The 24,131-nt window shown below is 45.0% G+C and overlaps 1 protein-coding gene across 1 annotated transcript in view; it reads right to left on the bottom strand.

Annotated features, from left to right (window-relative positions):
• ATPAF1 (ATP synthase mitochondrial F1 complex assembly factor 1) overlaps positions 1 to 24,131 on the bottom strand; it is a gene marked incomplete at its 3' end in the record, with an annotated part of 86,050 nt that overhangs the window by 33,926 nt on the left and 27,993 nt on the right. Inside the window, exon 2 of the mRNA XM_086948667.1 lies at positions 11,036 to 11,092. Coding sequence (XP_086804793.1) covers positions 11,036 to 11,092 — 57 coding nt within the window. The remainder of the gene's footprint in view (positions 1 to 11,035; positions 11,093 to 24,131) is intronic.

Below are 24,131 nucleotides of genomic sequence, written 5' to 3' on the forward strand. Positions count from 1 at the left end.
TCATGGCAGCCGCTCCCCACCGGAAGCCTGCGGGAGTCGGGGGCCCCCAAGACTTTTGTAGAATCTTCACGGCTGAGGGGACGCTTTTCGAGAATGGAGCCCAAGCCCTAGCAGGCAAGCGTCCGAGTGCCAAGGTGTCCCAGGGCCATTTCAGTGGACCAGGCCCAAAACCGAAGAGCCGTCCGCCATTTTAAGAGTCATGTGGCAGCCGCCTATCGCTGCACTGCAAGAGTGGGAGCAACTCAACAACATGGTGAGCGAGACGCTGTAGCCGCAAGAGCGGGCGCAACTCAGCTGGATGGCCGCCACCTGGGGAGGCCCGTTCACGCCGCCTCCCCCACGCCCCCCCCCCCTCCGGGCCGCCCCACGCCAATTTTCGGAGCAGCATTGTGGGATACCAAAACCAGTGCGGCAGTTTACTGGACATCACCTGGGTGCCATCAACATCTCAGCGCGTTCTGCTGCCTTGGGACTATTCGCACAACAGACCGCTACTGACGAGGCCTCCCCCCGCCCCACGCCAATTTTCGGAGCAGCATTGTAGGATACCAAAACCAGTGCGGCACCCAGGCGACATCACCTGGGTGCCGTCCAGAACTCAGCACGTTGTGCTGCCTTGGGACTATTCGCACAAAAGACAGCTTCTGACAATTGTTGCTTTTTTGGGTGAAAAATGTTTAAATGTTTTTACAGTTTTTGTTCCGTTCATTATAGTTAAAAGTTAATAAAGTTTTAAAATCTAACTTTGTTGGAGTGCTATATATGTTTAAAAAATCGGGTGAATGGGCCCTTGAATCGGGTTATTGTCATGTGTGGGCTTTGCAAGTGTACTGCTACAAGATCGGACATTTCAAACTCAAATGCACGTTCTTTTTCTTACCTTTCCGAAGCATGGAGCGCAATAGCAGGCAGAGAAAGGGTGATGCACGTGTTGAACACTGCCTGGCCTGGCAAGTTGCTGGCAGTGCCCCCCCGCCCGCTCCTGAAAGAGGGCACACACACACCGCCGCCCCGAGTACTTCACAAATCTTTAAAAGACCATGCGCTTGTTCATGAGGCTTAAATGGTTTATCACCCCTTCTAGAACCCCTGCATCGACCCTCTGACGTTTCCTGGAAGAATTAGCACGTAACACAATACCAAGCCCTGTCAGCTGAAACCCCCGAGAAATCATGGGGCATATTATCAAGGGGGTTTATTTCCGCTTTTTGGGCTTTAAAAGCCAAAAAAAAAAGAGATAAAATTATCTCCCTATTACCAAGCTGTCGCTAACACCAGTTAGTGACATCTAAAAGGAGATAGCGACCATCTTGGGCCCCGCTTTGCATATCAGTGATATTTATCACTAATGACATGCAAAGTGGGCGTGCCAAGATTTTAGCGACTGGAAACAGTCCCTAACCATCGCTATCTCCTATTACCAACTTTTGGAGATATTCGCGCTAAGCGCAAATATCTCCAAAACCTAACACCTGCCCTGAGCAGTTTTAGCCATGTTATCCAATGGGAAGTGGATAACATGGCTAAGAGCATTTTCTGGATAATGCATGAATATCGCTGACTTTTCAACGATATTCATGCATTGCGGCCGTTTTTTATCGCATTTGCGATAAACCTTGCTAATAGCAAGGTTTATGTGCGATAAAATTCGCCGATGTGCGGCGATAATTTTTGTCTCTAAACAAGTTAGAGACAAAAATTATCGCTAGTTGTTGATAATATGCCCCCGGGTTTTTGCTTGCAGGAATCGGGAGGCGGGAGACTAGCACTGAAATCAGTAGTCTCACGCCTGAATCGGGAGGGTTGGCATGTCTGGATACTCTACAGCTGGGGCCATAAACTACATCCGCAGGGCTAGGTGATAGCCTAGGTCCGGCCTGGACAATCGGACACAGAGGAAGAGGAGTGTCAGAGGGTGCGGTAGTGAATAGGGTGAAAGGGAGGTGTCGGGCGGGCACAGGGTGTGATTCTCAGAGAAGAGCAGCGCAGATGGGGGGAAGTATATGGCCCATGCATGAGAGAAAGAGCGGGGGTGACCAGTGCGTGGGGGAGATGCTTGCGAGGGTGGGGAGCCATGCTGAGGATCGGCGGCGTGCAGAGAGTGGCCCTGGTCAAGGCATCTAAAATGGCTGCCGTGCACGACAAAATTGTGGCATTGGACAAAAACGCAAGATGGCGCAGACAATGTTTATCAATAAGGATTCATTTATAACAAAATATTTACTCGCAGTGACAAAATGGTGGTCAACACTTCCTGATTTCCATCGAATCGAACGTTAACAAACGTCACGCAGCAAAAAAAAAAAAAAAAAGCTCACGCACAGAGCAGTTTTTAGCCATGTTATCCAATGGAAGGTGGATAACATGGCTAAGAGCATTTGCTGGATAATGCATGAATATCGCTGACTTTTCAGCGATATTCATGCATTGTGGCCGATGTGCGGCGATAATTTTTGTCTCTAAACAATTAAAACGAAGCACAAAATGGCGAATTCCCGTTTGGCTACCAGTTTGCGGCCCAGTTCGCGGCCCGTGAAGCGCTTCTACCGTGAAAAATCATTTTTTTTTATTTTCCCCACGGGACCCTTTAATAACCCCAACAACATTCCTAGGGGGTCAAGAGGGGTATACCTTGCCCCCTTTCAATAAATTCCCCCTTCGTTTTTCACCTCTTCTTCTCTCTCGATCCTACCGAGAGATAAGATGGCGGCCGCTCCGGACTGTTTAGAATGTTGACAGACACCGGAGAGCCAATCAGCTTTCTGCGCGCAAAGTTCCGTTTCGCGAAAAGTAAGCGGACCGGATCGCTGCCCGGAGCGCTGTTACAGATATATATCTTGATTTAAACGTTAATTTCTCAAAATCCACTGAAACACATATATTGAGACCTAGCAAAGGCACATCGGGCTAACAGTCCCTACAATTTTGCCAAGTTTCGTGAAAATCCATTCAGCCGTTCGGGCTAAAAGTGAGTCCAACCGCCCTATGGAAATTAACATGGGAAAAACGCGTTTTGGGACCCCCCTTTTTTCTCGGCCCCCCCTTGAGGAAACCCCCCCAAATTTTCAGGGGCTGCTCAGAAACAAAATGTGCCATTTTCCTGAAAATTTCAGCCGATTCCGTCCACAAACGCCAAAGTTATTAGACATAGAATTTTCAAAAATGCCATAGGGAAAAAATCCTAACTATATATACCTACTGGCGACCGCCAGTAGGTAATATATATATATATATATATGCATATTATTGGCTATTGCTCCGGGATCCCGCACATGGGTGGGACTATTCAGTGCTTATGACTTTGATGAGTATACCCCTGGAAGAGAAGGAATGCGAAACTTACCTGTAACTGCAGTTATCCAGTATTGGTATATTTCTTAGATTCACATGCCTGAATCATTCCCCGTCGTCGGGATGGGAGTCCCCGGTACATAAATAAAGTAATGTCCAGGGGTGTGGAACTCCTATAGCCTGACGCCTAGGACATATTGTTTAGGCTCCAGGACGACAAGTTTTCATGTATATTTTGTCCTTGGGACAAGTATGCCCAACCCCCCTGCAGCACAAACCCTTAGGCTGTCAAATTACAGTACAATATTATGGATCATGAAAGGGCGTTGTCTGCAGTGTAATCTTTTGTGTCCATATGTTAATACTGTTCGAACTTGTATTTATGGTTCATAAACAGAGGCCTTTATTATTAGGGTGAGTGCTCTAAGGAAATGTGAGTTCAGCTGCCCTACCGACAGTGGTTCTAATATAAAATTGTGTACACCCCTTTACAAAGTTTAACATTATGAGGCTACGTATAATGCTCCCAGGATGCCCTCTAATTAGATGAAAATCTATGTAAAAGCCTGAAAGCAAGATGGATGATTCTTTCAATTCTAAAAAAGACGTTCATTAAAAAAATGCAACTGGGAAAAAAGTTTTTCCTAAACTTCTGTAAAATTGTAGGTACCATTTCTTTATAGCATCATTTATTAAAATGTGTTAATGCATGCTATTATTTCTCAAAAATAGTCATAATGGAAAATCAATGTAGCCAGTTTCAACAAAAGTATAGGAAGCATGAAAATAAACAAGCATTGGCAAAGCCAATGGTTATGACATTGGTGGTCAGCCTTTTGGTTTTCTCAATGCTGGTCCTGTTTTGACATGGTTTTTGTAAAACTGTTGTGCGAGCCACCAGGCCCATCATTATAACAAACATTGGCAAAAGCAAAAATGTTTTTGGTCTCAAAACTACACATTGCCGCTGTGGTTCCTGGCACTGTAAAACACTACTTTGCGTGCCGATATGCTCCTTGTGAAAGAGCAGACTGCTGCCACTCACAGATAAGCCAGCCAGTAGACAAAGAGAGATACGTAAAACTTTAATAAAGTGAACAGGTCTTGGTTAACGCTAGACCTAAGTAGGGGGCCCAATTCTTAAAGAAGGTCACAAAAGTACACCCATGTTATATGTCCTTGTATTAGTGCAGATTTACGTCGTTCAAGAATTCACAAGAATTTGCAGAAGCAGGTCAGGGAATCGTACTCCTAGAAAATATTTGTGAACTGCATGTTAGCACAAGCAAATATAAATGTGTAAATTTGCTCATGCAAAAACCTATTGAGCGGTATCCAGTTCACAATGCCACCAACCAGTTTTTCCACAAACCTGGAAGAAGTTTTACTTTTGCCCTTGTCCGGAGTAAATTTTCAACTTTTCTTTATTTGGGAAAACTTTAAAGACAAGATAAAGAAAACCCATAAAACATGCAAGTTAGTAGGTTTGCACAGCCTGAAATGGGCATGCAAACTGTGGGGAACGACTGCTACCGATACCTCCAGCCCCAGTATGTAGAGCTCTGAAAAGGTGGAATAATAAGGGAATTGCTAGCATTCAAACACTACTATGGTATGCACTCTGACCTAGTCAGAGAGGCTATTATCAGAGCACTTATGTCATGAGATTACTGCCATAATTTGTCATCACAACACATGGCACCAAAGGGACAAGTGGGTTTGTTACAGGACAAGCAGATTAATGAAGCAACCTGTCCCATGGGCAAGTAGATATTTTATTAAATTCCACACCACTGAATGTCTCACAGACATACATACATAGTAATAGGTCAAGGCCTCATTAGTAACATATCCATGTCCTTTTGTAAAAAGGACCAAACTTCGGAGAAGAGCCAATCAGCTATCTGGATAACTAGGATTACAGGTAAGTAACTTATCATTCCAGACCACTCAAGGGCTGCTCAGATTCTATCTCTAAGCACAAACTATAGTCTAGGGTGAAAAATGAGAATGCAGGCAACATTTTATGGTGATGAGTGCTACATTCATGCTGGATGTCCTCAAACAACGGTGTGTTAATGGCTTAAAGTAACCTATGTCTACTTCTCATATACACGTGAGAGGTTCTCTTATGTTGCTGTCCGTCTTATTTACAGATACCCAGGAAACCTCTTCTTGACAGACTGTTTGTGCAATATTTTGCTGCATTATACTCCACGAGGTTGTCAGCATTATTCACAACAAGGAAGAGCCTTCTACTTATTCCACAAGAAATGCTCAACATCAACACATCAGCATAAGAACCTTCTTCACAATTTCAAAATCCTGTCAAACTACTTTTTGCTCCTTTTGAGTGTGAAATCACAGGAGATACTTACTGGATACGGCAACACCCCAGATGAATTGCTATTTTCAGCTTATTACGAGGGTGTGATTTGTCTCTCTATTTGGACCAGGACATTGCAGATTTACTCTTGCTACTTAGATGACCTCTGAGGTTGCCTCTGGGCCCTGAATAATTGGTACAGTGTACTGTATGTTGGCCAGTGAACTCGGGGTCTCCAGGCCTCTCTTGCTCGGGCATCTTATACATCTTGTAAATAACCTCCCTTTTCAATGAGCCATCGTGGTCAGTTTTTATGTCTCTTCAATTCAACTCAAAAGATGTCCAGTTATTACATTAAAAAATATTTTAAGTAGTGTGTTTTATCATGATACTAAACAAACAAAATATTACAAACAAGCAATTCTATTGTTGAGATGGAAAACTCCTCTGCATGGTAATGGACATGCACCCCTGATCTGAGTGCCAAACTGTACTGATGTCTAGATCCCTAATGCTGATTGATCGGCAAACACGGATCATGTGGGTTTGCCAGAACATGGAAATGTCTCACGAACTGTGGTCTTATTCGACCTGGAGGAGAGCCCAAAGCGTTACCCTCATATTGGTGGAAGGCTACTGCCTTCACTAGCCGTTAAGCGGCATCAGCACGGTGGTGGCAGCAAACCTTGTGTAGTGATTAGCAGGAGTTAACAGTTCCTTTTTAGGTAGAGCCTAGACAGCGCTTGCGCCATCAGGATAATCTGTTGTATGTACTTTGTGGGTTTTGACTCCTCCCATCTCTTTTGATTTGTCTCGTTGGTAGTTTTGTGAAAATCCTTATTTGCTACTGGGTAATTTGGCTTCCTCGTCCCTCCTTTTTACAAGTAGTTTACTCCCACAGAGTATCACCCCAGGACTTGTAGACCTCCGATTGGTCCACTGTAACATCTGTTTTGGGACTACTTTTCCCTTTCTCTAAGAGCATTTGACCAGAGTGCTGAATGTTTTCAGTGCTCCGAGGTCCGTTTGAGTAAAAAGGGCTATAAATGCTTTTATCTATCTCCTTACATTTGCTGCGCATTCAAAGACCAAGGTCAAATGTTAGAGCCTATTTTCCGACTGCAAAGAGGTTTGAGATGAGACAGCTTCTCTGAGTTAACTTCCCTCCCTCCTCTTCCTTGTTACTTTCTTTCTTTTCTACTTCCATCAGAGAAGACCTAGGGCTGGTACGGACACAGTCTTGTGGTGTGGGGTGTGCTTTCACTTTATCTCATGCACATTGGCAGAGCAGACACAGCCTCACTAAAGTAAAGGTGTCGGCCCTGCGGAGCGAAGATATGCACATCATGGGGGCCGTTCCCGTCACCTAATGTGCACGGGGGCTACGCTCACTGGCATCGTTAAAATTATTAGTTTAGGACTTGTGCCCTGCCTAAGAGCATCACTATGATGTTTTCTCGCTTTGAGCTTTCGATTTGGTGATGTTTGCTGCCCTCTTGTGGCAATTACAAGAACTGTATTATATGTAAGGCCAGTCTCAGCACCAGAGTTGCCAGCACAAAGGCGAGAAGTAAACATTCACTTATGGGCTAAGATGAGCTTCCCATGGATCTGCTGTGGCATGAGCTGGGTCCATAGAAAGACAGACCCGCTGCCTCAGAGAAAGTGAACAAGGCTCTAGTTTAAAGCATTGTCTTTGAGGGGTGCTTGGGAGCCAACACAATTCCTGTCGCAGGATCTGAGAATGGATGGAGGTTGGGGCTGGGATATCTCTAACCTAACAGAAATACTTTTTTGGGGTTGCACCATCCTCAGGTTTCAACAGCCTATCAGCCTGTGTCTTTAGAGGTAGTACAAGATTGCCAGTTTGGGCACCAACCAGCCTACGGGCGCACTTCCCAATAATAAGATGGAAGAGGCTTTGAGGTAAGAATAACAGGGCTCAACAAATCTGAAAAATTGTGCTAGTCCTGCAGGTCTAGTAACTTGGAAAATCCCCTGACCCAACTTGACCTCTGTCTCTGAAAACGGAGCAAAAGTAACAAGTTAACAAGATTTAAAGGCATCTTTATTGCTCAGTCCCTTTGTGAGCAATAAAAGTGCCTTTAAAGCTTGTTATCTTGTCACTTTTGCTCCATTTTCAAAGACAGAGGACAAAAGTTAGTTTGTCTTCCTACTCGCCAGAAAGGGCGAGTAGGACCTAAAAATAGCTCCTCCTCATCCATTCTCCCTCGCAAATGCGAGCGGGCGAGTGGATTTGTCGAGCCCTGAATAAGATGCTATGCATCAGGATAAAATGCACATAAACACAGGACTGCACTGTAGTTCCATGAAGAAAGGCTAGGGCGGTCGACCTTGGTGCAAGGAAACCAGGTTCAAGTCTAGCAGGACACTCAACATTCTGTGATTCTGGGCAAATCACTTAATCTCCCCATTCGCGCTCTATAAAACTCCACACAAAAAAAAATATTCCCCTCTGGAATACTTTAAATTGATGTATTAAATTTTAGCAGAAATGTGGGAGGTAAAAGGACTCCTTTCAGTTTGTCCGTGGAATGCACAGCTACCTTGCAGCATATCTAGCTCTACTGCAGTTTTTATAGAATTATGATGGTTGTGTGTCCTCAGTCTCTCACAGGGCCGAATAAAAGTAAACACATGCATGACGTTGTCTCCATCTCATGTTCTGATGACATTGTAGGTCACCCCAGAGATTTAAGTGTGTGAAGTACAAGATTTGCTTACTTTAAGCCACGCCTTTAATTACATAGGCCACCACCCTTGGAAAGAATTCAGTCACCTTTCTTTGGCCACTTTCCACCTTTAAAATCTCCCAAATTTTTAATTCCACTTAAAGCCCTGGGTCATCCAATCTCCCTCCTTCCCCATAGCATTCTATACAATTTGTCCACTGAACACACATGCACTACATCTATGTTCGTCTCTCATTTCCTGGTCTCTCTGCTCTTTTGTATCCTGTCTGGCTTTCTTTCCCATGTTCTTTATTTTGCAGTTTTCCTCTCGTCTCCCCTCTCTCGCCCTGCCCTTTTCCAACCCTTTCTCAATTTCACTGTTTCTCTCTCTCACTGTGTTGGTTTCTACGTTTCTTACTGCCTTTATCAGATCCTCTCTTTGTATCTCTCTGTTTCACAACTGCAGTCCACTCAATAAAGGTAATAGTCAATTAATCGACTGCCTTTTCTGCCATTTTGTTTCTACCAGGAGGACCCAGATCTTCTGTCTACCCTTCAGATTTGCAGGGAAATAGTGTGCAGGATAAGTGCATATGCTGGGTGTATATTTACCTGTGAGTGGTACAATACATGAATGATACAGTGCTGGCCAGTGCGAGCAGGTTGACTGCAAGTGATAGATGTATGTGGGCCTCTGAATGGCACAGTGCATAGAGGATACAGTGCTATGCAGTGCGTGTATGCAGTATACATGCACTGGATGTATATGTGCCTGTGAATTGTACAATATTTGGAGGGACCTGGGTTCCATTTTGAGAGACTCAGGCCTACATGGTGAAAAATGGAGTTAAGAAAAGGAAATTAACCTCAGTCAGATTTGTGCATTACTGCATTCCTGTAATCTGGGTGGGCATAACACAGGTGTGGAGAAGACCAGGCCTCCTGTGTGCACTTCAAATGGTTCTCTTTGATTCAATGACATGTCACAAGGAAGGGAGCTGTGCACATCTCTGGAAGGAGATGTGGCTGATAGGAGAATCATAAAGAGTAGGGCTAGGAGCCCTAGGCTAACCTTTTGATGCACATATCACTGTGCCTGGCACCCAGGTGTGAACCTTTAGCCACTTACTTGGCCTTTGTTGTGGGACTATGAGCTTAGGAGACATCCAAGCTGTGACAGACTGTTTTGGAAGAGGGAACAGAGGATTGGACACTTCGAAAGAAGCAAACCCCAACATAAAACTTCAAAGAATCAGAACCTAGATCACATTAGGAGACTGGAAGAGAACTATAAGAAGAGGAGGTTGAGGCCACAAAAATTGTTATCTGCCAAGCAGCCAGGCAGGCTGTGTGAGGACGGGAAGGTCTGCAAGACTTCTGTCTGTGACCAGGACTGGAAGTCAAGGTCTGACAGTCTCCCTGCTGGGTTAAAGACCACCACCCAGGGAACCCAAGACAACCTGCCACGGAGCCTGGCGAACCTGCTTGCCAAGACCAGTGTGCCCTGTGAGGAAGAGGCGAGCACTGGAGGGCACAAGGTCCAGTGGGGAACCTTGCTGAGTGGACTCCATGTGTGAAGTGTGAGGAAACAGCTGCTGCACCTTTCGAGTTGTTGCCCCTGGGCAGGACTGAGTCAGCTACCCCCTCATGCCAGGAGAGGGCCACATGAAGATAGCCAGTGGATAGACTACCATGCAGTAAGGACTAAAGCTGCAGGGAACCTCTGTTTGTTACAGGAGCGCGACCACGCGGGAATAGCCTGCACCTACCTAGTGCAGCTGCTGAGTTTGTGATCAGCCAACTCACTTGACTTGGGCTGGAGTCTCTGGGAGGTTTAAGGCTTGTTTGGGCCTTCTAGTCCCGGGGGAACTCCCTGCTAAATTGGCAGGTGTGCACTGGAACGCTACAGACTTCAAATTTAGAGTCGTAGTGGATTCTTGAGATTCGGACTAATAGTGGGATATACCCTGAATTTTACCGGCAGCGAATGGGGAATAGCCACAATCTCTAACAAGAGGAGTGAGTGGGACAGGGAACTGCCACAGAGACACTGGAGCCCCCAACCTGAGGGAAGGACTGGGTCAATTGTGTGTTTATGTTGTATTCTTCCTTTGTGTGGATAGCATTAAAAATAAAATACTTCTCTTTTGTTATAAAAAGTGAGTATTTGGCTGGACAATGATTTATTGGTGCTGCTGTGTGCACTTTGAGTTGTGAGCCCGTGTTCACTGATCTGTATCCACACCTCCCTTCTCCCACTCTCCCAAGGGGGCCTTAAACTACCATGCCTACCCTGAGATTCCAGGTGGAAGGGGTACTTGACCCAGTTGCTCTGGATCCATAGTAAGTCAGGGACATCATGAGTAAAAGGCCTCACACCCTGGTTAGATTCAGTAACTCCTGCTTGCCCGTGGCCCTCTGAAAGGGGGTTTGACAGATATGAATAGCAATGGAAACAAGAAACTAGAGATAATTTCATGTACTATTCATTTTCTGCTGTTTCCAAAACCACTGCAACAGAAATACCTCTTAGCTGGAAACTCTGCCTTGGTTTTATTTCAAAATAACGTGCATGTGATGGACCCTGCTCCTCCCCAGTGCCACTTAGGGTGTTAAAGCCTTTAATAGGTCACCAACACTTAACTGATGTTTTCCAAACTGGAAAGGTTGACACTTGGTCAGAAAGTCTTGCCATATAAAGACTTTTACTTATTTTTTAACCAACCTTATCTTTCGTAAGTCCAGGAGTTTTTCTCTGCACTTGTGATCTCAAGTTTTTTGACTGAAAAACAAAAAAGACAGTTTTAAACGTTATATTACTCCCTTCACTCGCGTAGATAACGTGCACTCAGTGGTAATACATATGAAAGCAAATGCTACATTTGAAAGAGGACAACTCTGATTACAGGGTACTTTTGCTAAGAATTTCCTAAAATGTGACAGTATGCAGTTATGGAGAGTTTAAAGAGGATCACTGCCAAAAATACATTGCCTTCTACCAATAAAACATACCCTGGGCCAGCAGATGCAATCATATTTAACATATATAAACAAAGCTTACCATCTTTTTGTTCTAACAAGATTTCCATTGAACATGGATCCGTGGTTACTGGCCTTTCCTAAAGGCTATTTTAAACCGGACTCAGCAAATTTGTGCACGTGACAAATTCTCAGAGCAAGACAGTTTACATATTATGTTCTTTTGCACTCACTATGACCCCCTGCGCAGAAAGCACATTCTTCCCCTGTTAGGGGCCAAAATGTTGTGCAAGTAAAGCCAGCGCTGGTTTATTTACAAATGTTAGGCTCACCTATAATCTGTGTCGGGGTAGCAAACTTCTTAATTGGGGCAATCAGACATAGGAATAGATGACGCAGAGTTAACCCCTCTAAATAAGTTGGTAGTATGTCTATGTCTATTATCACTCAATGTAACATTACAGTCATAAATGTGGTTTTTATCCTTTTTTTGTATAATATATTAATGGGTTTAAAGCACATCAAGACATGAATTGCTATTCGATTTATATGATGCTTTATACTGATTTGCTGTCTTATGTTGCACTTTTATAGCTCTAATCAGCCGAATAAAGTTGAATTTGACTGACTGACTGACAATAAAACATACCCTTTCATTCTTCGTTTTCTTAAGCCAAGACGCAAGCGAGAATCAGATTCAGACAGACTTACTGTCCTGACATTATCTGTTTTAGGCCAGCAAAAAGGAACACACTATACCTTCAACGAAACATTACATACCTGTACGACAATTTAATTACCCATTACATAGAAATACAACTTGAGTTTCTGAACAGCTATTTAAACAGAACATTTTCAGATATTAAAATTAAATCAGTATCACCCACCACTAATCAACAGATATTTACATCTAAGGTGTTGAAGACACTGAGTACCCCATCCACCTAATGATCTGTGCGGTGTCCCACATATCTGGAGATCCCTAGGACAGCGCAAGAAGACCTCCAGGCACTGTGTCTACAATGAAAACAACGGACAGCCTTTGCACAAAGGACAAAAAGCAGAAGCAGGCCCCAGAGATCTGCAGGCAAAGTTCCGTCATCGAGGAATCCCCACTAAGTACTAGCTGGAAGGGGCAGCTTGCTTTAGCATCAATATGCTGGGAGGCAGAGGAAAGGCCTCTTTCGAGCAGTGACATATTCCACTGGATAGAAAGGGGGAGATAGAGGCTGCTTTATCAAATGAGAACATGCAGAGAGACAGAGGAAGGTTCTATGAAAGTGATGGGACCCCCTCTAAAGTACCAATTTGCTGGTCAGGGAGAAGAGAGGAAAAAAATTGATATTACAACTACTATAAGCACAAACTCCCTCGTGACCTTTCTATTTCTTTAAGGGGTTTAGCCTCTTAAATTCTAACATGGGCATAACAAAACACAGATTTACACGTCTCTTATTTTCATTCTCTTTTTTATTTGTTGTTTAAATTATTTTTTTCCTTTGTTATATCTTTTAGTCATTGTTCTCATTAAAAAGTACAAAATATCGTTCCTTATATACACAATTTAACAGCGAAACATCATGAAGAGTAATTCACAAGTTTATATAATAATCTATATGTGACCAGGTAGAGAACAAACAACAGTCAAACCACACATACATACTTCACACACATTCATACCACAAAACATCTGTGCAAGTTACCACGTTTTGTTGGTTCTTGTCTAATGCCCAAAAAACAGGGTCACTACAAAATGTAGGGTTTTATATAGACTTGGTCGACGCGTTTCGGTGGCAATAGATAGCAGCAAGAGCCACCTTCCTCAGGACCCGCCAGATTATCAAATAATGTTCTCTACACCCTGGTTCTTCTCCAGTTGAACCGTTGCTGTAACCTATCGTAGTTCCACATTCAAGCACCTTCATCAGAGTAGTAGTTACGTATCCCACATAATTCTCTCATGACTCAGAGATTCCTGAGATAGGCTGAATGCAAAATTCTCATGATTCCAGTTTAGGCATCATGAACCTCATTTCCACTTGAATATCCTGTCCCAGAACGGCGCTTACTATCTTCGTTCCACAAGTACGAGTCTATTTTTCTTTTGTTATTTCTCCCTTTTATAATGTAGTATCTCCTGAGAGATATCAGTTATACTAAGCAGTAGTAGTCAGTCAGTCTTCTGAATCAATCTTGTCAAATTTTATTGAATAGTTAAAGGGATCTCGTAAAAATTGCTATCTTCAAAGAAAGAACCCTAAGTTAGCCGGCGTCACCGTCCAACAACAAAGTTCCACAACGGCACCCATGTCTCCTAATGACACCAAGAATAGGATGCAACTGGTAAGGACTCTTCTGGGGTCTGATATTTGCTCCACTTCATATCCAGTGAAAGGGGAGTCAGAGCAAAGGAGACAGAACTATAAAGATTCTGCATCTGGTACAGGCACTTGCAGATTTGGGGATGATGAGGCATTGTTTACATGGTAAAAGGGTGGGGCTATAGCATCCAATGGACTGTTTCAGGTAGGTGTAGATGAACCATGTGCAGACTTGAAGAACAGTGCAAAAAAATCTGTAAGATATTGCTTAGAGCGATCCTTCATGGTATATATAACGGAGGTGTGGAGAAGCATGGCAGCTATAGACAGCAAAGATAAAGACCTTCAGCAGAGAGGTAATAGAGTATTTGGTGAACCCTAGAAGGAGGTTGCTTGGGTGATCAATGCTGTTCAATATTAGATTAGCTGAGACTTTTACAGTGATGAAGTATGTTACGCATAAGTGGTGGTCAAAGCGAATTCCAAAGTTCCTGGCAAAGGACACAGGTTTATTGCATGAGAGGAAAACTGAAGCAGCCAGATATTGTGGTGTACTGGAGAGCAAGCAGGAAGTGGCGTCTGCCTTAGAGACGTATGAACAATCTCTGTGCCATTCAGTGGCGAACGGAATTAGGCATGCCTTCAGTTTATCACAAAAGTGAGGGGTCGGGTAGGGAAAGAAGAAGACAATGTGGGTGCTGTTAGCAAACAGATTGGAAACCCTAACATTCTGTAAACTTGTTGGACAGTGCAGATGGAGAAGGGGTATCGTCCCGTGGATGTGCCTTGCAGAGCCCACTGTAAAACTGGAGGAACACCAAAGCATAATATGTCAGAGCTCAGAGATGGAGGAGTTTAATAAGAGAGTTGAACAAGAGATGCTGAGAGTAGAGAGGATGCATTCAAGAATGTCGTAAGGCAGATGAACGGGCAAGTATTTATTAAAAACCAGCCTCTCAAGAGAGACCACTGCAAGTAGCTCAGCGTTTCTTTAGCAGATTTCAAATTAGCACAGTTTTAAAGAAAGAGAGAAATATACCAAATACTTGCGTATTAACGTATTGATGCATATTAACATATGGAAATGCCAGGTCAGTGACTTGAGGAGAGTGAGTAAAAAGGTTTGATGAATTAAGGAGCAAGATTGAGAGCTGGTGCTCAAAACGGATACATGAATATATCAATCAAATTATAAAATCAATCAAAATATCATAAGCTTAGGGTGGAAGGTGAGCAAGGATTATGCATGTGTGTGAGGGAAGACTCTCTGGGAAAGCAGGTTCAAGTCCGGCATTCCCGGGTTCAACACCGGTGACTCTGGCAAATCACTCGATCTTCCAGTGCCTAAAAATAGGTCTTTTTGTAACATAATCTGGTGTCCATGGAGGGACCTCTAATGCCCTAGGCCGGAATTCCAATATATAAAACATTTAAAAAACGATGCATTTTTTGTAAAGCACAGAAAGAGGGTACTCTATTGTCTGGGATGATTTGCAGACAAGGGACTGAAACAATGAGTTCATGTTTGGTAGTATAAGAATTGAGACTCATGCAGGGCTGTGGTGAGAGTACAAATGTGTAGTATTATGTTCAGGTAAACTAATTTTCTCTAGTCATAATTGTTAGCTTGTTTCACATGGCACTAACCTGGTGGTGCGAACAACTAGACTGCCTTTGGACTGCATGGAACCTTTCTTCTTAGCATTTAGAAATAAGCACTGCACTGTATATTTTATATAGTGCTTCGTGTCACAGATGAAGCCTCCTTATTCTCCATATAATCATCACGGCTGTGCTATACTTTTTCAACCTTCACCTTGCAATGGAAAAACAAGCATTTGCAATGCAATAGGTCTCGCATTAGGAAAGTTTGAGCTATTGGTATTGTAAATTACACATTTTGTATTTATGTTTTGTTTTTGAAAATAGCAAAATTAATTGCTGTGTCATTTACAATGCCAATAGTTATAACTGTCGCAAATGTGACACCTATAGCATTTGTAATGCAATATGTATTGTATTTACGTGGCTTACATGTATTGATATTACAAATGACAATGGCTTTTAAATTTTTTTCCAATAATTAATACTTAAATAAAAGTTATTGTAATTCATATTGGCAATAGCTTAAAGTTTTGTCAATACCTTTTGTGAAGATTATGTTCAGTGTATTAAATTGTGACAAAAATCCAAGAACAGAAGTGAAATATTAACATCTATTTGTTAGATTTGTAATAAAGCTTGAAAAATTGAGAAAACATATTTGAACCAGGTGTTGTTAAATGGTTGCACAGATTGATGCTGTGGTGGCACGGAGTGATGTTGTGATGGCGAACGAGTGATGCTGTGGCGTTCAGTGATGCTGTGGTAGCGCATAGTGATGTTGTGGTGCCCCTGAGTGATGCTGTGGTGGTGCGGAGTGATGCTGTATGCTATGCTATGTTTTATTTTGCTATCCTATGTTTTGTTTTGTTATGCTATGCTATGTTTTGCTATCCTATGCTTTGAATTGTTATGCTATGCTATGCTGTGTTTTGTTATGCTATGCTATGTTTTGTTATGCTATGCTATGTTTTGCTATCCTATGCTTTGAATTGTTATGGGGTGCTATGCTGTGTTTTGATATGCTATGCTATATTTGTTATGCTATGCTATGTTTTGCTATGCTATGCTTTGTTATGCTATGCTATGTTTTGTTATGCTATGCTATGTTTTGTTGTCTTTTTCTATGATATGCTTTGTTTTGCTATGCTATGTTTTGTTGTGTTTGGTATGCTATGTTTTGCTATGCTATTATATGTTTTGTTGTTTTGCTATGCTTTGTTATGCTATGTGTTGTTGTGTTTTGTTATGCTATGTTTTGTTAGGTCATGCTATGTTTTGTTATGCTTTGCTATGTTTTGTTTTGTTATCCTATGCTTTGTTTTGTTATGCTATGCTTAGTTTTGCTATCCTATGCTTTGTTTTGTTATGCTATGCTATGTTTTGTTGTGTTTTGTTATGCTATGCTATGTTTTGTTATGCTTTGCTAAGCTTTGTTTTGTTATGCTATGCTATGTTTTGTTTTGTTATGCTATGCTATGTTTTGTTGTGTTTTGTTATGCAATGCTATGTTTTGCTATGCTTTGCAATGCTATGTTTTGTTATGTATGCTATATTTTGTTGTGTTTTGTTTTGCTGTTTTGTTAAGCTATGTTTTGTTATGCTATGTTGTTTTGTTCTGCTATGTTGTGTTGTGTTGTGTTTTGTTATGCTATGCTATGTTTTGTTATACTACGCTATATTTTGTTTTGCTATGCTTTGTTTTGTTATGCCATGCTATGCTTTGTTGTGTTTTGCTATGCTATGTTTTGTTTTTTTATACTATGTTTTGTTTTGCTAGCCTATGCTTTGTTTTGTTATGCTATGCTATGTTTTGCTATCCTATGCTTTTCTTTTGTTATGCTATGCTATGCTGTGTTTTGTTATGCTATGCTATGTTTTGTTATGCTATGCTCGTGAGGGTGTGTGAGTGTGTGTGAGGGGGTGTGAGGGTGAGGTGGTGTACGGGTGAGGGGGTGTAAGGGTGAGGGGGTGTAAGGGTGAGGGAGGGTGAGGGTGTGTGAGGGTGTGTGAGTGAGGGTGTGTGAGGGTGAGGGTGTGTGAGGGTGAGGGTGTGTGAGGGTGAGGGGGTGTGAGGGGGTGTGAGGGTGAGGGGGTGTGAGGGTGTGTGAGGATGAGGGGGTGAGAGGGTCTGAGGGGGAGGGTGTGAGGGTGTGTGAGAGTGAGGTGTGTGAGGGTGAGGGGGTGTGAGGGTGAGTGAGGGTGTGTGAGGGTGAGAGGGTGCGGGGTGTGAGGGTGAGGATGAGGGGGTGAGAGTGAGAGTGAGGGGGTGTGAGGGTGAGGAGGTGTGTGAGGATGAGAGGGTGAAGGGGTGTGAGGGTGAGGGGGGTGAGGGTGGGTGACGGTGTGAGGGTGAGTGAGGGTGAGAGGGTTGTGAGGGTGATGGGGGTGAGGGTGTGAGGGTGGGTGACGGTGTGTGAGGGTGAGAGGGTGTGAGGGTGTGTGAGGGTGAGGGGGTGTGGGGGTGAGGGTGAGTGAGGGTGAGATGGTTGTGAGGGGGTGAGGGTGAGTGAGGGGGTGGGTGAGGGGTGAGTGAGGGGGTGGGTGAGGGGTGGGTGAGGGTGAGTGAGGGGGTGGGAGGGTAGGTGAGGGTGTGAGCGTGAGTGAGGGTGTGTGAAGGTGAGAGGGTGTGAGGAGGTGTGAGGGTGAGGGTCCGAAGTACATGGTGGCAGGGCAGACATCATAAGACAGAGAGAAGAGACTGCATGGTGACTGCGTTGGTAAGATACTGATGTGTAGTGGTATTCTCCAGACATGGCTTTATTTTTCCAGCAGTCTTTCAATGGCATGAAACCACCTTTGGGGTGATGCAGTCTCCCAACTAGAGACACCTGGTGATATTCTTCCTAAAATGTGTGATGGGTAAACTGGCTTGCAACTTAGCCCAAGGTCACACATGGTGTCAGCGTGAGCTACTCAGTTCATAAACTTCTACAGCCCCAGGCACTACCCCCTCTCGAGGTGACTACAGGAAAACAAATGAGAAAAAAATGTATTACTCATCTCGGCCACTACCAGCAGAACACACTGATATCTATGCCCAGCAATATTTGGAGAGAGGATGTGGCGTAAGACCCTCAGCAGCTGTCTTTGGAACTAGGGAACCCAGTTCGAGACTTGATGTCAGCCCTCCCCATGCCTACAAAAAAAAACAAGTTAAAGTAGCTGTTTCATCAAGAAGCAGGTAGACATCAAGTTACCGTAAACTAAGAACCAACAAAAATCTGTTTTTTCGAGCACACCAAGACTATCTGCCCCAAATGTTTACAAGCTTCCCTTTGCCTGGGCGAGTGGCACAAACAGCAAGGCTCTTCCTATGCATTCTGGTAATGGTAGTCTCCTCCATTAATAATGGGAACAGCAATAAAACGAGTATCAAAACGCAACGAAAATGCTTGGGTGGATAAATTCCCTGAGAAGGATAGGCTAATGGAAGGAAAAGCACTACCAGTAAGCAGGCCTTGGGAGAAGAGAGGAAGTCTGCCAGGGAGACTGAAAGATTACAGCATGGAGACGGAAAAGTGAGACAATGGGAGGCTAACTGCAGGGAGCATGCTGTTGTTGACCCTTGAGCAGTTAAGGGGGTTGCATATGTTACTGCAGGGGAAACAAGCAAAAGCTTTAACGAAACATGCTACAAGTAAACACCAAGCTCTTTATAAAACTAATTAAAATAAATAACCCAGTGCAACTATATACTGCTTTGGGCAAAATGCATTTTCAAATATAATTAGAAGTAGAAATAATTCTGTCTGTGTGGGAGGTGGAACGATTCTAGAACAATGGCAGCACTGAAAATAACAAGCAGAGATGGACAGGAGGGAGTTGGGGGGGGGGGGGGCCACGGGGAGATTAAGTGCAATGCAGAACCAGCCCATAAGTTAAACAAGTGGGAGGGATTTGGTGCATGGAATTGGTGACCTCGGAACACGTCTGACATCTAATCTCAGTCTTTAACTGCTCCAAAAATGTGTTGAGATAAGAGCCCAAGACGATCAGGAAACAAAGAAATGCTGGGTGTGTTTTTACACTTAAGCAATCAGCTGTGCGCGAGCTGATGCAAACGAAAACAAGCTCTTTGCATTGCTGTGGGGAGAGGGAAGGAGAAATGCGAGTCACGGCAGCCAGGCTGTGAAGTGTGAAGCAGTGGGCGGGGAAGCAGATCCCTTTGAAGCTGCTGGGCAGAAATGCGAGTCACGGCCTGGCGGCCGTGAAGTGTGAAGCAGTGGGCAGGGAGGCAGGAGCAAGCAAATGGTAAGGGGAGCCTTTGAAGAGCAAGGCAGGGGGATAGAAGCGCGTTCACTAGCATGTGCACTTCTACAAATCCGCATTGTGAACTCAGCTTTGTGGTTTGACTGCAATAGGTCTCTCTGCGAGACCTAATAAATAGTTACTTGCATATAGGAGTAGTTTTAAAGCTTGAAAAATTCTCAGGATGCACATGCTAAGCACCATTCCACCCTCTAGTGGTTGTGTCTGGATAGGCCCTTGAATTTCTTTTTTTCCCCGTGGAGGCATATGTCCTTTGGTATCCTGTCCACCCCCTGTGATGACACTCTGCCTGGTCACTGCCCTTAGATTCTATTTTTTCCTTTGGCATCTATTGTCTTCCTATTTCCTTCTATATCTTCTTTACAGGTCCCATATTAAAATAACCTCCTTGTTTCGGGGAAGTGAGAGGAGGGTCCCATATGAATCCCGAAAATTCTTTAAGCCATAAAAGTACTCCTGCAGGTAATTAACCCTTTCTGTTTGCAGCATGAATCTTTTCGGAACTCACATGCTGCGCATCAATTAGTTAGCAATAGTCTCCCCTCTTAGAAGACGGGTTGAAATGATGCTTTAATCATCTTTGCCCCATCTGTGCCTCCTTGTTAACTTGGATAGTCACGCAATAATGTTAAGTGAAGGTTTGACAAAATACCATGCGGCTGCCATACAATACAGATGTCATTTATAGAAGCATTCGCTATAATGGCAGCATTGCTCCTTTTTTTCTTGTCGAGTGGCCTGTGGCAATGGGTGGACAAACCGTTGACATCTACCAGACTGCAAAGTTAATGCGGTGGACATGAATGATTTATCCACAGTGTAATGGTCCCCGTTCTAGTTGTTACGTACACTACACCCTCACGCATTCATACATCCGCAGGCCAGGCGTGGCCTGCGGGGAGGTAATAAAAGGAAGCTGTCCGCAAGTGGACGTCACTTCCGGCTACGACCCTGTGTGAGAGTGTCATTATTCCTTTTGTGCCCTTATTGATAATTACTGTTGTGCCTCCCCCTTAATTGGCCGATCGCAATGGTTTATGCCCCAACTGAACACTGGCGACGAGGGTGGGATCACTGAATGCCTTCGTGATCACCCCGAATAAACAGCAGCAGAACCTCACCTGGGCCTGACTGAAACGGCCAGCAGAGGAGACGCGGTGGCACCACTGCCGGGAGGTGTCCGGACGGAGACTGCCCGCCAAAGAGAACCCCCGCCGGTAAGCAGCGAATGCCAGGAGCTGCGAGGAGGGACCTGTGGGGGACAGAACGCCGAAAGCGTGAACAGGGCCAGAGAGCTGGGTGCCGCTCGACGCCGCTCAACAGCCAGGTCAGGCGCGCATGCGCACTGGCAACCGCGGCCTAGCACGCAACACGCGAGCCGCGTGTGGAGAAAACTGAGGCGGTGAGGAGGCCCAAGACACGTAGGGAGCAGTGCAAGACATGCGCGCTAGAGGGGAAAAAGGAAAAAGCACAACAAACGACGCAACAAGCAGTTTCTAATAGGAAGTAGAAATAAGGGACACAGAGGAACTAAGGAAAAAGAATAAATAAATAAACAAGCATTGGCAGCTAGAAACAGCACCAGCAGCGGTGACCAAAAGGACACTCCACAAGCAGGAATGGCCAAAAACAAGCATTGACACCCATAGTCAGGACAATAACAGAGGAGCATTGGGAAAAAAAAAAACACTGACAACTGCAAACACAGCAAGTATCATCACCAGCCATGGGGGACAACGATGCACCCGCAGCTCAGATAAATGTCCCTTTTCAGCACGCCGCATCAGGGGTCCTATCACCATTCAGTGAACTGGAAGACCCGTCCACTGCCGCGCCACGGTGGAAAATATGGTTAGAGCGGCTGGAAAATTACTTCGTGGTCTCAAGAGAAACAGACAACACAGTCAAGAGATCTTTATTTCTCCACTACGCGGGGAATGAAATATTCAAGCTGTTCAAACACTTACCTGACACTGGAGCTACAGGAGATTACGACGCGGCGGTAAGAGCACTGAACGGTCATTTTGACCCGCAGTTGAATCTAGACTGAGGTTTTCAAGCTGGCCAAGCAAGGCAACGAGAGGGTGAGTCCATGGATCAGTTTTACGCCCGAGTAAGGGAACTCGCCAGCACCTTTACCGATGAAGATCAACCTAAAGCCTTACGGAGACAGATCATCCAAGGCTGTAGAGACAAGACACTGCGAGGACTCATTTTAAGGAAGCCCGGAATTACGCTAGAGGACATCCTAATCCTAGCCAGGTCGCACGACCTATCAGCTGCCAGAGCCACTGTGATGGACCAAGCACTAAACAAACCTCCAGGAAAAACTGATGTCGCTGTAAAGACGGAACAAGTGAATGCCGTGAAGACGCAGACCCGGAGTCACTACCCCAAGGAGACCCGGAGGGAAAATTCCCGAGCGAAGTGTGGATACTGTGGGCATGAGCCTCATGCTGCCAAAGACTGCCCGGCCCAAGGGAAGACATGTACACACTGTGGGATTCCAAACCATTTCGCGTCAGTGTGCCGGCGACGCAACTACACAAAACCCTCAAGAAAACCACAGTCGGTGACCAAGGCAGTACGACGACTGTCCGTGAGTGACCCACCAAATCCGGGAGGAGCCCACTACAATCCCGGGAGATATCTGCCGACGGTAGATGAATCATAGGATTCGGAAGATGAAGAGGTACACATTATCTCGTTCGCACGGGAACTGAAGCGGCGCAGACGGCCACAGCCCACATGCCTCGTCCAGGTGGGAGGAAACTAAGTCAAGGCGGTGATTGACACCGGAGCCACGGTAAATGTCATGAGCCTACCACAGTTCAAAAAGCTACGGCCCCGCCCGCCGATAGCTCCCTCCAGAACTCGCATTTTCGCGTATGGAGCAGACACTCCACTTCCCCTCAAAGGAAAAGTCACAGTACCAATAAAAGCGGACGACCTGGAGGTGATGGCAACCATCCACATAATCGACAGAGAAGCTGACACGTTGCTAAGTAGCCACACGGCCGAAGATTTAAGGCTGATAGCATTTGCAAATCGGATCCGATCCCATCAAGTGGACGGACTGCTGGATCAATTCCCCGAGCTCTTCAGAGGGTTAGGCTGCATCAAATGCAAGCCCGTAAGACTGCACATTGACAAGACAGTAACCCCTGTCGCACTGCGACACCGTTGCATCCCTTTTCACTTAAGGCCAATGGTGGAGAAAGAACTGGAAAAACTGGAGAGACAGGGCGTCATCGAGAAAGTATCGGGGCCCACCCCGTCGGTGTCCCCAATGGTAATAGTTTAAAAACCTCGACAACCTGGAGCAATCCGTCTGTGCATTGATATGCGCCTCCCTAATAAGGCCATCAGAAGGGAACGCCATCTGACACCCACGATGGACGATATTATTGCAGACGTAAACGGCTCAAAGTGGTTCTCAAAAATTGACCTAAATGCAGGGTACCACCAACTACCCCTTGCTGAGGAGAGTCGTTTCATCACCACTTTTAGCACACATCTGGGACTGCGACGCTACAAAAGGCTAAATTTCGGGATATCGTCTGCAGCGGAAGTATTCCAGAACACCATTAGGGAACTACTTTCTGGCCTACCGGGTGTCATTAACGTCAGCGATGACATTCTGATACACTCCAAGACGGCGACGGAACATCACAAATATCTCAGAGACACCTTAAGACGACTGAGCGCTCACGGTGCGACACTCAACAAGGAGAAGTGTCAGTTTTTCCAGCCCACAATTGAATTCTTCGGGTATGTCTTCAGTCAAGAGGGCATACAGGTGGATCCTAGAAAGTCAAGAGCCATCAAAGACACACCGGCACCAAAATCCCCGACGGAAATCCAAAGTTTCCTAGGGATGGCCACGTATTGTGGCCGGTTCATACCTGGTTTGGCCACCTGGAGCGAACTGCTACGGGCACTGACTAAAACAGAAGCAGCCTGGCGGTGGGGAGCAAAGGAAAACGAAGCGTTCCAAGGAATCAAAGATGCGCTGCTAGAGGAAGCTACTCTTGCTTACTTTGACCCGGACAAACGAACTGAAGTATTGGTCGATGCCAGTCCCGTAGGTCTGGGAGCGGTACTAACCCAGGAATAAGAACCAGGACAATGGGCCGCACTGGCGTTTGCCAGCAAAGCGCTCACCCCAACGGAGGCACGGCATGCAGTCACTTCCACCTGTATCTGCGAGGACACCTCTTCGTCATGGTCACCGACCATCAACCACTGGTATCCCTCTTCAAGGGGACGGCACCACACCCCCCTCCTCGCATTGAGAGGTGGGTGATACAGCTACAACCCTACGAAATGGAGGTAGTCTACAGGCCGGGCCCCAAAAACCCTGCGGATTTTTTATCCCGCCACCCAGGGGAACAAAGCCAGACGGGAGAAGATGGAGACTGTGACGGCTTCGCTCAGTGGGTAGCACTAACGTCATGCCCTCAAAATATGACACTCGAAGACATCAAAGAAGCTGCCACCACCGACGCTGTGTATGCCCAAACACTGCGAGCGGTGCAAGAAGGATCCTGGGTGGAATACCTTTGAAACATCAACTCTTGGAATGCGGAGGACAAAGAAGCCCTCACGAAAGTGTGGCGGATCCGACATGAACTAAGCGCCACTGAA

The sequence above is a fragment of the Lissotriton vulgaris genome, unplaced genomic scaffold (assembly GCF_964263255.1).
Source record: "Lissotriton vulgaris unplaced genomic scaffold, aLisVul1.2 SCAFFOLD_4791, whole genome shotgun sequence".
Classification (NCBI taxonomy): Eukaryota; Metazoa; Chordata; class Amphibia; order Caudata; family Salamandridae; genus Lissotriton; species Lissotriton vulgaris.